The sequence below is a fragment of the Filicampus tigris genome, chromosome 7 (assembly GCF_054856515.1).
Source record: "Filicampus tigris isolate MCC_2025a chromosome 7, RoL_Ftig_1.0, whole genome shotgun sequence".
Lineage (NCBI taxonomy): Eukaryota > Metazoa > Chordata > Actinopteri > Syngnathiformes > Syngnathidae > Filicampus > Filicampus tigris.
The window spans coordinates 18,041,917-18,056,932 of NC_141223.1; the positions used below are offsets into that span (position 1 = coordinate 18,041,917).

At 42.3% G+C, this 15,016-nt stretch overlaps 1 protein-coding gene across 3 annotated transcripts; it reads right to left on the bottom strand.

The window, feature by feature from the left end:
• Positions 1–205: 205 nt before the first annotated feature.
• Positions 206–15,016, bottom strand: egln2 (egl-9 family hypoxia-inducible factor 2). 3 transcript variants are annotated; one of them, XM_086036570.1, is made up of 6 exons: positions 14,738–15,016; positions 12,910–14,263; positions 2,395–2,514; positions 1,348–1,484; positions 445–512; positions 206–351 (listed from the first exon to the last, which is right to left on the bottom strand). In XM_086036570.1, the coding sequence occupies exons 2-6, from the start codon at positions 14,044–14,046 to the stop codon at positions 299–301; spliced, it is 1,515 nt and encodes a 504-aa protein (XP_085892696.1). In that variant the 5' UTR covers positions 14,047–14,263; positions 14,738–15,016; the 3' UTR covers positions 206–298. The 3 variants fall into 3 exon arrangements, 1 of the variants encoding a protein (XP_085892696.1); XR_015087554.1 differs by lacking the exons at positions 206–351; positions 445–512; positions 1,348–1,484 and adding an exon at positions 6,088–6,261; XR_015087555.1 differs by lacking the exons at positions 206–351; positions 445–512; positions 1,348–1,484; positions 2,395–2,514 and adding exons at positions 2,526–4,050; positions 6,088–6,261.

Genomic DNA, 15,016 nt, shown 5'->3' on the forward strand with positions numbered 1-15,016 from the left:
CATAGAAGGCCGTGGGTCGGCCTTCTTTTACGTATAGAAGGCCGTGGGTCGGCCTTCTTTTATGTATTCAAACTTCCATAATTCAGTGCCAGTAGCACTTAAAAAGATTCTGACAGTTGAGGAGAAAAATTCAAAGTGTTATCTTCAAAAAGAGACCAAAACTATGCCGATACTCCTCTGGTGCACCTTTCGTTCAGGTAAAACTGCCGGGTGAAATGGCAAAGGGTTTAACTCCTTTTACGGCATCCATTAAGAGCTCAGAAAGGCACATGCTGGCTCTCCGGTGATTAGCAGGGATTCAAGTCCTGCTGTTCTGACTGACAGGCACTTGAACACCTTTCTGTCCTGTTGCTATGGACACAGGTAGCAGAGAACGAGCACATTTGTCACAATATAACCCGACTGATTTAACATATAATTAACAAGCGAGGGGGTTCAGCTCACCCAGCCTGTATTTCTCTTTCGCTTCTGCTCGCTCTTTGGCGTCGAAGTACCAAACTGTGATGGCGTAGCTGGAAGACAAACAAGGATTGATTAATTAGTCAAATATGTCATCATGTAAAATTCCCTGCAGCAGATTAACAGAATAACCCGGCTTGTTGAGTAAAGTGACAGTTAGAGGCAGAGATGTCCAAACTTTTTCTTCCATGGGCCGCATACGGGAAAATTGAAGGATGCAAGGGCCACTTTGACATTCTTCGCCTTTATTTTATTTAACATGCTAAAAAGTAATCGCAATCTGCATTTCATTCATCAGACAATGAAACAAACAGCGCGACAATAGTAAACTTGGGAGCGGCAACTCAGTTGCTTAATGCATTAGCTTTAGCATCCACACATATGATAATAAGAAATGTGAAAATTCTACTTAAAAGCTTGCCCATAACTTTGATCAACATCTGGGACTACTGACTATCCTGGAACAGATTGTTTTTAGTTTTCTTATTGTCTATGAGAAAATTTGCTTTGAAACCTGACAAAACCATCTGGAATGGATTTTGTTTGACCTCAGAGGTTCCACTGCACTGTACACTATTCCTTAGCACTGCTTTACTCTAAGATCTGAGTGGAGTACAAGCTGATGTCTCGGTCAGTGAGGGGTTAATTTCCACAGTGTCTCCTCACTCCTGTGGGGCTGCTTTGTTTATTCCTGTCTCTCATGTGTGTGCCTCACTAGCACGAGCCCTGCAATTGAACCTTCCTCTCCACCGGCATGTACCCCCCTTCAGGAAACACATACTTCCTGCCTCTGACTCCACCTTGCCCCCCAGCTAGGAGAGGTGGACGGATACTGTTGAGTGACGTAAATTAAAATCTTTGTTCTACATGTTCCAAGCTGAAGCTCACCGAGTGGCGTAGGCCGGTTTGACTTCGTGTGGGTTGCGGCGGTCCGACCAGAAGATGAGGAGCCGGTCAAACAAGGGTTCGATGTTTGCCACCACATTTTTGCCTTCGGGGAAGATCTGCAGCACCCCTCCTTGTGTCTATGATTTAAAAAAAAAAAAAAAAAAAAAAAAAAACCTTTTTGGGTTCATTCAAGCTACATGAAGGGAAAAATAACAGGAACAAGAACATTAAATCCACACATATTCTTGGTCAGCATTTCAGAATTTGCCGATTTGTGTGGGGAAGAGGGGGACTGTTATTTGCTTGTTGATCTTAGGTTTAATTAACTGATTGAGTTTTTCATTTGCGTTTGGAAGGCCCTGCTTTATTGGCAGCACTGGAGGAACTAGAGCAGTGCCGCAGCGGCACTGCCCCCGCCATTGTCTACGAACATATATCCTTATCATACATCATGTTTGGATGGTCCGTGAGCGTGTCCTCTATATCACCGCCGTGACTTATGTCAGAGCTCCCGCAATCGACTGTGCCTCCATTACTCCTCAAAAAAATTCCGGATATCCTCCGACAACTCACGACACCATCACACATATATTCTGATGCATTTAATTGACTAAGAGACCGAGAATTGGGTTAAAAAAAGAAATTGACGTATACGCTCTCCAGGGTTTAAAGGGAGAAACGCGGTTATGCGCTCCCGGCTTTAATGGATTAAAGTTTAAATATGTTTTTGCTATTTCTTTTAAATTTCCAATGCAGATAGCAATAATTTGAGTATACCTTTAGTCTTCTTTGCCATTATAACTTATTTACGCTATCATTTCTTATTGAATGTAATCCAAATGGAATACTTGGAGTGTGTGCGCGTGTGCATGTATGTGTGTATATTTTTTAACTCTGCACCGAACCACTCTGAACATTTGAACTCCTGTAGACATCCTACAACTCCTTTTTGTTTATCATCCACTCCATTTTAAGTGCTTTCACGGTGACCTCAATTAGACACGGCTCAGTTCTTATGCACGTGAATAGTACACTTCATTATCATACCTTAACATCCCAGTTCTTGTTGAGATAGTAGATACATGTGATGCAGCGCCCATCACCATTCGGGTTATCTACATGACGGACATATCCTGCACCTTTACCCGGGTAACAAGCAACCATGGCCTACAACAAAGGAAACAGGATGATTAGTTTTGTTTGTTCAGTATAATGACATATTTTACAAAGGAACTCAACAGTCGCTTTTTTGCACGTCAATAAGTATAAAGGAATTACAGTTTATGGTTGTAAAATCTTTTAATACAGACCTTGCATTGGCTATTTCTGCAGGTATACCTACTGTTGTGACCAGTGAGGTTCCCACAGTGCCAAATGCACAGAAATGTGGAAGGTCATGAGCTGGTCAACACTAAGATCTACACATTGAAATCCACAATCGAAACAATGGTCTCACGCTGGTATTCCCCCCACTTGACGCCCTTGTGTTCAAGCCAGCGAGGCAACTCGGGAGGCCACTCTCACTGAGGAGTGCAGACCTGCGTGACTGCTCAAAGTCAGTGCGCATTCCAACACCAAAGTGCCCGTAATGGCCTTGAAACGTGCTGTGAAGTGAAAACTGCAAAAGTGGGTGCCATGAGTGCAGGCTACAGAAACAAGATCATGTTTCCGAGATTTCTAAGCAATTCCGCTGACTAGGCGGCTAACAACTGCAGCAGACTGTTTTACTAACTGGCAGCAGGAAGAGATGCTGAATGATGATAGCCAGCAGCAGTGGTAGGAAACTATGCATCTTGAGATTTCTGGGGAGAAAATTGCTTTTAAGATAAGTCGTTTTTTTCATTGGGGCCGTCAATGGTAGTTTAATGGTTCGCACAGCTGTCAAGTTAAGTCAATTTGATCGACACAGTGCCAATTCACACCAGACATTGTCTCAAGGCACTTTCCACATTGAACAAGTCAAGAAGCACTTTCCTCATGGGTTAACGAAAATCAACTGAAGCCCACATGAACAACCACTTGGCGACAGAGGCAAGGAAAAACTCCCTCTAAGGAAGACAACACAAACAGAAGCCAGGCTCCGTGCAAAGATCCTCTGCCTCGGCCACTTGGGTTGTGATGGCGAGAACGGGATATAGTGGTTGAGCAGCTGGGGGAGAGACGAAAGAACAATAGGCACAACAACATCCGTATCAACAACAATATTAATCCCACGAGTAATTGTGCTCCCAACACCACCAACCCCAACCTCAGCACAGTCAATAACAGCTGTCTTTCCGAAAGCCAGGCATGCTTCACTACGCCATTCATAACCACCTTGTGATTTGAAGTGTACCTATCCTCTCAACGTAGGCCAGCATTAGCACTGCAGCTGTTGAATAATCTACTCCCTCACTGATGAAGTATTGATTGGATAAAAATGAATCTTTCATTATTAAAGCAGCACTGGGCAGGTAATCGACCTTAATAAAGTTTTTTCACAATTCTTTTGATGAAACATTGACTTACAAGTAGTTGAATGGGACTTTTGTCATGCCCTGGGGGGGGTCTGTATCATTTTTACTGGCACTAAGCAACTTTGAGGAGGATGGAAGCAACCCTGGCACACAAAAACATACAAATGTCCTGAATTGCTTTACGGCATACTCACGTCCTCCTTTGGCTATAAGGACGGAAGTCGATTCAAACGTCTACGCGCTATTACTGGTGTCATGGCAGAAGCAAAAAAACAAACAAAAAGAATTGTTTAAACAAAATTTGATTAATTACCTCATCGCTATATTCATCTTTCACACAGCCACTGGAAATAGAAATGCAATTCAGTCCAACTCGCAGGCCAGCGAGAGCGCAGGATTTCACGACACTACGCGCTGGCGCGCATGGGAAATGTGGTCAACTTTTGCCAAAACACGACCGCTTTTGTCCACATGGCACCGCCTTAATCAACAAAAACTGCCATATGACACAGTGTTGCTTTAAATAGGAAAATATGCATGTGAGGGGCTGGTGGGCCCCTGCCTGGTGAGTGATGTGGGTGTCAACAAATCGAAGGTGAGTTGGCTGTTGATCGCTTAGGTTAGCAGCTGACTAATGAACTAGCTAACCGTTAGCCAGCCTTTGTCAATCTGAGTGCGGTAGCGGCAGTAGCAGCTCGTTTATGAAAGTAAAAGTCCGCTGTTGGCTGTGTCTATCCTTGACCACTTGTGGGGACATTACCGTACATTCTAACTAAGGGTGGCCAGACAACCTTTTTTGCCCAGATATGTCCACTTTATTATACGCTGTCCAGGCGCCCGGGGGGATTTATAAATTCATGAACAGGTCTGGGTTAAATTGTTTTTCACAGGACCAATTAGCATGTGAGTGTGAGATTTGTTTGTCTCTGTGTGCCCTGCGATTGGCTGGCAACAAGTTCAGGGTGAACCCCGCCTACTGCCCGAAGCCAGCTGGGATAGGCTCCAGCACGCGTGCGACCCTTGTGAGGATAAGCGGATTGGATGATGGATGGATGGACAGAATTAGCATGTGTTTAATTTGAATGACGTTTTGAGTGACAAATAAGAAGCGGGGTGCTTTTTTCCCCTTCTTTCTTCTCCATAAGAGGCAGAGTGCACCATTACCGGCGTGTGTGACGTGGAGACTGGCGGGGTGGGAACCCGGAAGAGAAGAAAAGTAGCGCAAGTGAAGACGAGTGCACGGGGAGCACAGACTTACAGTCCGTAGTGTGGAGCAGGTGTGCTCAGTTACAAGCGTGCAAGTGTCATAGAAAACTGCTTACTACTGAAATGGGATGGAACGAAACCCCAGTTCAATAAGCAAGCAATACAACATCTCGTTCATTTGTCTTTTTCACCGCTGTGGTTGAAGTCACTGAGAGGAGCGGTGAGGACACTGTCAATACAGGATAAACAGTGTGTGTCAAAGTGTGCAAAGCTTGCTCGTATGTCCATCCATCCATCCATCCATTATCGATACCGCTTATCCTCACAAGGGTCGCGGGGTTTCATTGTCTAAATGAAAGGTGATGGCCGGATATCTCAAAGTTCATATGTTCATAGAAGAACACAAAAATGCTGTATCAGGAGAGAGTTCATCTACAAGATTGATTGAGTTCCTTAATTGTTAGACTCGGGTACACAGGATGGACAAGAAAACAATTATGGAGGGAAAACAAAACTAAAGACTGAAGTGACTTATTTTTCTTATTTAATTTAATGTCCTTGTGAGACTATTTTATTTTTTACATTATTACACTGAAAAGAGAAAAAATATTTTGTTAAAGCTGGATATTTCACATCTGAGGTATTATTTAGAACATTGCCATACTTAAGACTTCAAGAGAGAGCTACTACTACATGTTTTTTTTCCCTTTCATTTTCTACCCATACAAAAGAGGCATAATTTCAATTAGGGCTCCACAGTATATTGGAAAAAATGTTGTCATTGTGATAATGGCACATGCAGTGCAGAATGCAAAAGACATGCTTGTGTTTCCAATATCATACAGCCCTACTTAAAAATGATTAGAGTTATCATTTCAGTATCTCAAGGCCGGGTCGAGTGTCCTCTTTTTTTGACAATCAAAATACGGTCACCCTATTGTAATTAGCAGTGGTATGCTATATTAAATTAGCAATGCAATAATGCAATACATATGGTTACACAGGTGGTGACTCACAGTTCGACACCTGGCTCAGGGCACAGACACCACTGGCTGAATGCAAAGGAAGGTTCTGTCACCTTTGTCAACCTATATTGCTCCGGGTGGAAACAATGGATCCTCTCTGCATCACGTCACCTGAGCTGCAGCCGTGCGTCATTCATGACTAACAGGTTCTGCGTGGTTGCAATATCGATTCGACTCGGCTTGCCTGACAACAACGTCGATGCTGTGCTACAACAAGAGTTGCCACCCTGTGGGAAATCAAAACAAAGATTTCTATCACAACCGCCACATAGGACCTAAGGACATCCTACTCATGTTTCTCATTCTCAGTGAATTTGAATTTGCGCTGATAGTTAACTGCCAATGACCTTTATAAATGTTTAAATTCATCCATCCATCCATTTCTATAGCACTTGTCCTCGGTTTTGGGCTGCAAACTATGCCAGCTGACTTCAGGGAACATATAAACAACCATTGGCACTCACCTGCCTATGGACAACTTAGAGTCTTCGATTAACACGTTTGTAATGTGGGAGGAAGCCTGAGTGCCCATAGAAAACCCATACAAGAACACAAAGGGAATGCAAACTCCGCAAGATAAGGTCTGAGTCGAGATTTGAACCCGGGACCTCTCGATTGTGAGGCAAAGTCTTAAATCCATCTATTAATACTCATGAGGCGATAGGCCAATCACCGGCCAGATTTTAAACTTGCTGCTATTTTGTCTTCATTCATTTTAATTTACACTTTGAATTCAAACGTGAAAGGAAGATACAGAAATTAGATATATGAAACATAAATACAAGTATTAGTAACAACCACTATATACAACTATAATGTTTAACTAAGATCTGTCACACAGTGTCAATGAAAATTATGCATTACTATCTTTCCCCAAAAAATGTTTTCCTCGACTGGAAAAAAATTAGAAATTTAAAAAAAGAAATTAGATATTGAAAGGTGTACCTAACAATGTAGCTGTTACCTTTTTTTTTTTTTTATCTAAGGCAGCTTAAAATCATTGACAATACCCTATTCATGGGGCTATTTTACAAACAGTAAGCACTAGAAGAAAAAACAAAACAAAAGTGCTATAAGGAAAATATTTAAATGAAGGCATTAAATACACATCGCTTAATAAAGGTGGCTTTACGCCCAGTTCATTTGAAAAGATGATGCACGTAGCAGTCTTGAAAACAGCAGTGTCACCAAGCACAATAAATAACGTTAAACACCAGCAGACAGAGCATCCCTTGCTCCCAGCATCCATCCATCCATCCATTATCTTAACCGCTTATCCCCACAAGGGTCACGGGCGTGCTGGAGCCTATCCCAGCTGTCCTCGGGCAGTAGGCGGGGGACACCCTGAATTGGTTGCCAGCCAATCGCAGGGCACACAAAGACAAACATCCGCACTCACAATCACACCTAGGCGCAATTTAGAGTGTCCAATCAACTTATCGTGCATGTTTTTGGAATGTGGGAGGAAACCCGAGTACCCGGAGAAAACCCACTCAGGCACGAGGAGAACATGCAAACTCCACACAGGAAGGCCGGAGCCAGGATCGAACCCACGACCTCTGAACTGTGAGGCGGACGTGCTAACCAGTTGGCCACCGTGCCGCCCGCAGCATAAACATGTCACATGAAAACAAATGTGACATAGAAAGTACATCTGTTTTCAAATGTAGGAAGTAAAAGTAAATAGTCATAAAATAAATTCAAAGAAAAATCAATGCTCAATAAAGTACATATACCCGACAAACTACTTACGTAAATGCAGTAATGAAGCATTTACACTGTTACTTCCCACCACTCAAGATGGTATTTGAGCTAAATCAACCAATTTAGCACAGTTGACGTCAGTGAATCATGTAACAGTTTCACACATGCACTCAAGTGACTGAGAGGAACCCTACGCACACATACATCAACGGCATGACACAGCATGCCGCGATCTGATCTGTGGTCCTTGGCTCACGTCACATCTCTGCTGAGATCAGTGCCCACAGTAAATTAAGGTCTAATTGGCACCGAGCAAAGCGTGCCCCAACGAACACCGCCATTGATGCCTAACGTGTGCCGGCCACATGCCTGACCCGATCCGGTGACGGGTGGTCAGGCAGAAGATGCTCTTCTGCACAAGAACAAAACTAAACTGAGAGGACGCATGCATGCAAGTGGCTCAAGAAGCGCCTGACATGGATAAACAAATAGAAGTACACTGACTTTATTATACAGTTCATTGTTCATACCCCTGTTAAATTATGTATTTTTCAGCAATCATTTAATTACAGGTTTTTGTAGTTGCAGGCAAGTCCAAATAAGTCACCTTGAGTGTGGTACCACGTTGTGCCACAAGATGCGGGGCAGCACTGAGGTCTACTGGAAGAAACACAGCATGTCAATAAGAGCGCGAAGAAGCAGAGAAGGGCCATAACTAACTTCCAGTAATAGCGCTTATTTCCAATAATTATTATTGCATGCTCTGTTTGTATGTGTTGCTGCTCCACGTGTGTTAAAGTTGCGTTTGTTTAAAGGTTTATAATTACCATTACGTCAATGCTAATTTTCATGAGCCAGTCTATGGTATTTCACATTGCTAGCAGACTTATTTGGAAATTTGACATGAAAATGTTTAACCAAACCATATTTAATTTTTTTTAGAATATACAACGTTAAGTTTAAATTTGCTGGTTTACAGTAAACTGGGAATTACAAACAGCTTGAAGCAAGCACGCTTTGCTTCCAATTTGGAGAACTGTGCGAGAGAAAGTCGCCTTTTGTTTCCTCAAAGTATTCTACAATAGTCTCCCATTTCTTTACAGTAACATGAGTGAGAACAAGCACTAAGAAATACTTTTAAAGGTGTGCTTTAATAAGTTTGTTTAAAGCGTGTAGGAGGGACAAAACTATTTCAAAAATGTTTTTCATATGACTTCTCTACATTACAGATGTTCACCTATTGTGGGTGTGTCTAGAATGTATGCACCACATTAATCGTGTTTCAGTCTATTACCACTTGTCAATGAGGAAGAGCCACCCCAAAAATCTGTGCTTTGAACATACAGTATTAGGTTACAGGCAGAAGTGGGAGTAAGTCACATACGTGCAAGTCACAAGTACATAAGTCTCGAGTCATAACCATCAAGTCAAGAAAGTCCCAAGTCACCGTGGAAAGAAAATCAAGAAAGTCAAATTGAGTCGCCACCAAATTGCAAGCAAGTCAAGTCAAGTCAGTACTTGGTTCTAGCAAGTCATAAGTCATCAAATCTTCCTCAGTAAAACATATGTTGGAGTAATAAAGATTTTTTTTCACTGATCCCACTACAAAAAGTACATTATCTCTAAAAATGTAACGAACATTTACATCTCTAAAAATGAAATGAAAAACAATTAAATTATAAAATTAATATCTACACTTAAATTATTTAGCAGATTGCATGTTATTTTTTTCAGATGCTTATAGACGCTGTTAATGTGGTGATAAATACTGAAATATGCTGAATGGGCGTGTCAAAATAATGAGACAGGATTTTTTTTTTTCAACACCGTCATTCGGACATGTCAAGGAAGCTGCAAACATACTCAACGAACACGTGCCGCCACAAAGCTTACCAAATAATACATTGAGTCATTGATGCCTTAATGCAATAGCCTAGTAGACTTTTACTTTCAAGTTGGCCCGCGTGGTGGCGTAAACAGCTAACTTGACTTCCATTTTCGACGTTTCGGCTTGCCTTATCACAGTTTTAATTGACATTACATAGTTGCTACCAACATCATCACAATGCCATATTGAAATCATATTCAGTCACTAATTTAGGATGCTAACAAACCGCTAGTTAATTACCCCGTCGTTGTACGATACGTCACAAGTCTACGGCGTTAGTGACTAGCAGCTAGCAACAAGTGCCCAGCTGGTAGTTTAACAGCTGTTCCTTGGCTTACTTTCTTTTTTTTTTTTTTTTTTTCAACATTATGGATCTAGATTACTTTGTAATGCACTCTCCATGTTTAATGGAAGGGAATGTGCCTTAAATTACACTTTGAGGTCTTTTTCATTATGGAAAAAAAAGCAAGCTAAATAAAACTTTGTCTTCATTAGTTTTATAAAACACTTTTTCTCATGAAATAATTTAAAGTAAACATTCAGCTCAAAATGTCTGGCAGGATACCTTATTTTAGACACTGTGCCATAAATAAAATAAGAATATATCCTCCTTATATTGGGTTAAATTGTATTCTTAAATCCTAAACGGCCATATTAGACATTAGCAGTTGATTTTATTTATTTTCTATGGCAAAAAGTGTTTTATAAAATAAATGAAGATAGTTCTATTCACCTTTTTTTTTTTTTTTTGCTGACCTGAAAAACAATGTTATCCGTGACTCAAAATCTGCGTTCTGATCCGAACCGTGACTTATGTGATCTGTTACCACTAGATCAAACTAATGGATCCTGTTGTACTGTATGTGAACTACTATACTATATCAGATGTACAGTGTAGGAGTGAGACAAGTATACAACCAAATTGTGACCGCATGTCCAATAATGATATATAATTGATACACAGGTGTCAGTTTTCAGTATTTTACAAAGAGATGGATATTTGACAAAATGTGTCTCGCCAAATATGGAGAAATTAACAATATCCCTCCATTTTGTCTTCATTAGGGTCATAGGTGTGTTGAAGCCTATGCCAGCTGACTTCAGACTGAGGCAGGGTACACCCTGGACTGGTTGCTATAGTCAATCAAAGGGCACATTCACACCAACAACCATTCAAATTTATAACCATAAACAATTCAGAGCTTAATATCAACCTAAGATACCTATTTTTGAACGTGGGAGAAAACTACTGGCGTATTGCAGAAAACACAAACAAGCACGGAGAGAACATGTAAATGTCTGCCTCGGTCAGGGAATCCGGGTACAAATCTCTGGTAATCTCAAGGATAGGATAGCCAAATGTCATTCTTTTAAAAGATATTGAAGTGAAAAAAAAGCTTCCTGCTGTATATGCGACCTTTTTAAAAAAATAAATTATAAGGGGGGAGCGGTATCCAGCTGGTGCAGAACAAAGAGGATCCCATTACAACACACTCACACTTAAATTGCATAATAGGCCAGTGATTGAAGACAAAACAGTTGATGATTAATGTTTGGATAAGGAAATAGCTCCCCGTCTAGCTGTTTACTAAATATTCTGTTACACAATTGGAAGCATGCACTGTCAAAAATGATTTATTCTTTTCACCTGCAATCTCTCCATTATCTGAAAGGATGGAGCTCACATCAAAATAAAAAGTCGCTCTACATCCGTAGCAGCAAGTTGTGTAACAGCTGCAAGTGTAGTTATTACCAGCTTCGGCCAGAATGGTGGCACTACCGAGCACCAAAAGGGCATCTGAGGACGGCCTGCTGCAACAGACGCTCTCGGAATGGCGCAGATTCTGCTGCGTGGCTTCCCGAGATGACTAAACATACTGCAAAACTGCATACGCTATAAGGTGACCAAAATTAATCATACAGAATGACATCGCCTCTGCTGATTAATGATAGTTGGGGTGTATTCATGTAATGCGCTGCTGCTACTGCTGTTTTTGCATTATCTTTCAGACAACACAGAGCTGTGCTCTGTATGGGCTGTGTTACCAAGGAAACCCCTGACAAAACTTTCGACGACCAAAAAAGTAAGCTGCTCTGATTAGGCAGCAGTGAAGGAGTCAGAAAGCAGCCACAAGAAATTGGATGGGATGAAGAACATTGAGAACTGTTATTAAAAATGGAATGTAACCGCTGTCAAGGAACGCAGTGACCTTTTGTCCGGTCGAACCACTCCCTGATCCTTCTCTTTCTTATATATTTCTTCTATATTTACTGCTGGAGTTCTGGTGCACCAGCTGGTGCTCTTATGCAGTCTTTCACAAGGACACTGTAGAAAGTGGCAATCAAAGTTATTTAAGCGGAAGTCAACCCAAGTATATATTTTATTCAAGAATATGTTCTATGCAAGCCCACTGGTTGAAACAAGGCAATCTGATAAATATATTATCAGAATATATTATAATATAGTTAAGACTGGTTTTTATGGCAGGAAAAAACACTTGAAACCTCACAGTCATTTTGACATGCCGACCCATTGAAATTTCAGCCTGTACAGGCTTATTGGTGGATATTTTTAGCTGAGACTTGTCACCCAATCGGAGAAGGGGTTCCTAGAGTAACATACAAAATGACAGGGTTGAAGAGATATGTTGAGAAATAATCACATTATGCAGTTTTACACTAATTTGAAGGCGTTTTCTACACGTGATACAGTATCACACATAAACATTACCCAACAAGGCTATTTTTCCCCCCTCACACAAAAACTCAATTTCCAGAACCCATAATTCAATTTTCAAACCTCTTGGTGAATTGCACTCCGTTTGAAGTGGCCATTCCAACCAAATGCCACATTTTGACTGACTGTCATTTTTGGTAAATTTTGTCATGTTGCTTCTGTAAGCTTCTTTTTTCCTTACTTTGGAGTTCCCGAGAGTTTGATTATTAGCCCTTAAGGGACAGAAAATTGACTCCTACTGACAGCGCAGTATCATGTTGGCGTACTTAAACCTAAGAAGGGGAAGAGTTGCCTTCAAAGACACAGCTAGCTGGGCCGATTTCCAGGCGATACAGCTTCCCATGCATTTTTCTTCCTCTGGGTGCCAGCATGATGAGGGCACTGGTTGGGGCAGGCCTAAATGTAGGCATAAAGCCAACGTGGGAAGAAAATAATCTGCTCACTCTGCAATCTGAACTTCAACCATGTTTATAGGGAAGTAAACATGCAACAGACATTACATGACCGTGATCAAACTCCAAATATATAAACCCCATACCCTCTCACCTTAGTCCGTCCATTGATGACATAGTCCCCCAGCCGTCCATTGGCCGCACTATACATGATGGCCTCGTCGATGAAAGACATCAGAGTTGCAATGTTTTTACACCCCGGCTCGTGCCCTTCCACCCAGACAATCTGGTCACCTCGGATGCTCTGAGACGGAATATCCCTCTGGCTCACCAGCTGCCCGCCCCGGAATTTTCCGTTCTGATTAAGAACTTCGACGTCCTCCAAGACCCGTTCGCCTAATACGGGGCCAAGAAAATTGTTCTTAACACATATGCCGTAGTACTTCATGCAGGGCACAATGTACTGAAGAGCAACACGCTCAGCTGACCAGACAGACACCTCTGATGGAGGAGGTGTTGGGATTCCATTAGCCTCCACGGGGGAGGTCTGACTGCAGTCATATGGAGGGTCGAGGATGGCCATCTGATATATATTATGCTGGATAATTTGGGATGGAGGGACTGGTGGGCTACTGCAATCAGTCGTCAGTCTAGCACCTGAAAAATTGTAAGCAATACTCCCATCAGCCATCTTCCTTCGCTTCAAGTCTGATTCCACCAAGGTAAAAACTGTGTCCACAGGATCCGCCAGCGATGCTGACCCTGTAACAGTCTCAGAACCGAAGTCCCGGTTCTCCCCACCTCTCCTCTTCTGTTGTTGCTGTCTAGCTCTTAGGTCATTATTGATCCTCCTTATCATAGTAGTGTTTGCATTCTCTAACAGACACGCTCTGCTGGTGCGCTGGTACACAGGGGGCCCCCAGGTCCCTTTCATATGTGCTGGGTTTGGTGTGTGGGCGAAAGCGCCTGCTCCGTGGGTTCCTTCCACAGACATAGACGCTATGCCACCATTGTGGGGCGGCACGCCGGTTCTGCATTGTTTGGTCGGAGTTGTGAGTCCACAGGGGTCGCTTTGGGAGGCCAGACCCATCAGAAACTTGTCGGCAGTCGGACCACCGACCAGCACCACGCCGTTGATCCCCATGTTTATCGGGTACTTGTACACAATCTCGGCTGGTGTAGGGACGAGCTGCTGGGTGCCGATCCTGCTTTCCTGAGACGCTGAAACTGCTATCGGTTTGCAGGAGGCTGAGCTTGGATTTAAGAGGTCCGTGCCTCCCAAAGTCGCCATATCATCACGTCTTGCGGCGCTGGATGTGCACGTAGCCCACGTCAGCCCTTCATCTTTTAGCCGCTGGGTCGTCTGACGGAGAGGAGCTCTGATGCAACCACTTTCATGTCCGAGCCTTGTTTTTCCTGCTTTCGCGGCAATCTGTTACCCTGAACAGACCCATGTTGCAGTGCAGCTTGCATTAGTCGCAGAAACATTTTGAGGCGTTGTTGTGCATCTGTGAAGAGTAAAATGAGACAATATGGGCCTATTAATAGGATGGCACGTGTATTTTGTCATAGAGCAGGCAAGAAATGTTAAGTTACAGTTAAAGTTACTATTTTTATTATCTATCTATCTATCTATCCATCTGGAAGCATGATGAAAACTGTAGTCACTACACAACTAATTGTGATCTTATTTTAAACAATCTTTGCCACTGATTTGGTTAATCAGACATTTGTCACTCACAAGATTTGATAAGAAACTAATATGCCATTATACGTTTAGCCTTTAAAAAATATTCGGTTTAAATATGTCAAAGTCAAAACATTAACGTCGTCCCCAGCCAGCTAAATAACTTTTGGTCACCGGGTTATTCCTAAAATCTATATTGTATGTATCTATAGCTTCAGTGCAATAAAACAACAACATTTGTGAGTTTAAAATAAAATAAAGCGAGACAAAATAATCCTGACAAGCTATCACTTACTTCAGCCCACAGCAATGCAAATCCACTCCTGAGCGTACGTGACAGGCTGCGTGTACGCATGTTATTTCCGGAATTGTCTACTCCGGTCCACGCATCGTCCTCGTTCTTTCCTTCCCACGTACATTCAAAACACGCTCACGCACGCCAGGTGATGAAAGGAAGCGAGTCGGGTCGTCACAAGAAGACCGAGGCAGAGGATTTGGGTTAATCAGACCGGATTGTCTTCGCCGCGGTCCTCGTATGTACGTGTTTCTCCGCGAGTGGACCCGATGTAGTCCT

Bases quoted from the DNA above. Each gene is read 5' to 3' on its own strand.
- egln2 (XM_086036570.1), bottom strand. From the start codon at position 14,046: ATGGCGACTTTGGGAGGCACGGACCTCTTAAATCCAAGCTCAGCCTCC. The intron at 1,485-2,394 runs GTATGATAATGA...TTTAAATCATAG, and splicing joins ACAAGAACTGGGATGTTAAG to ACACAAGGAGGGGTGCTGCA. The intron at 352-444 runs GTGAGCTGAACC...CTGTGTCCATAG, and splicing joins GAAAGAGAAATACAGGCTGG to CAACAGGACAGAAAGGTGTT.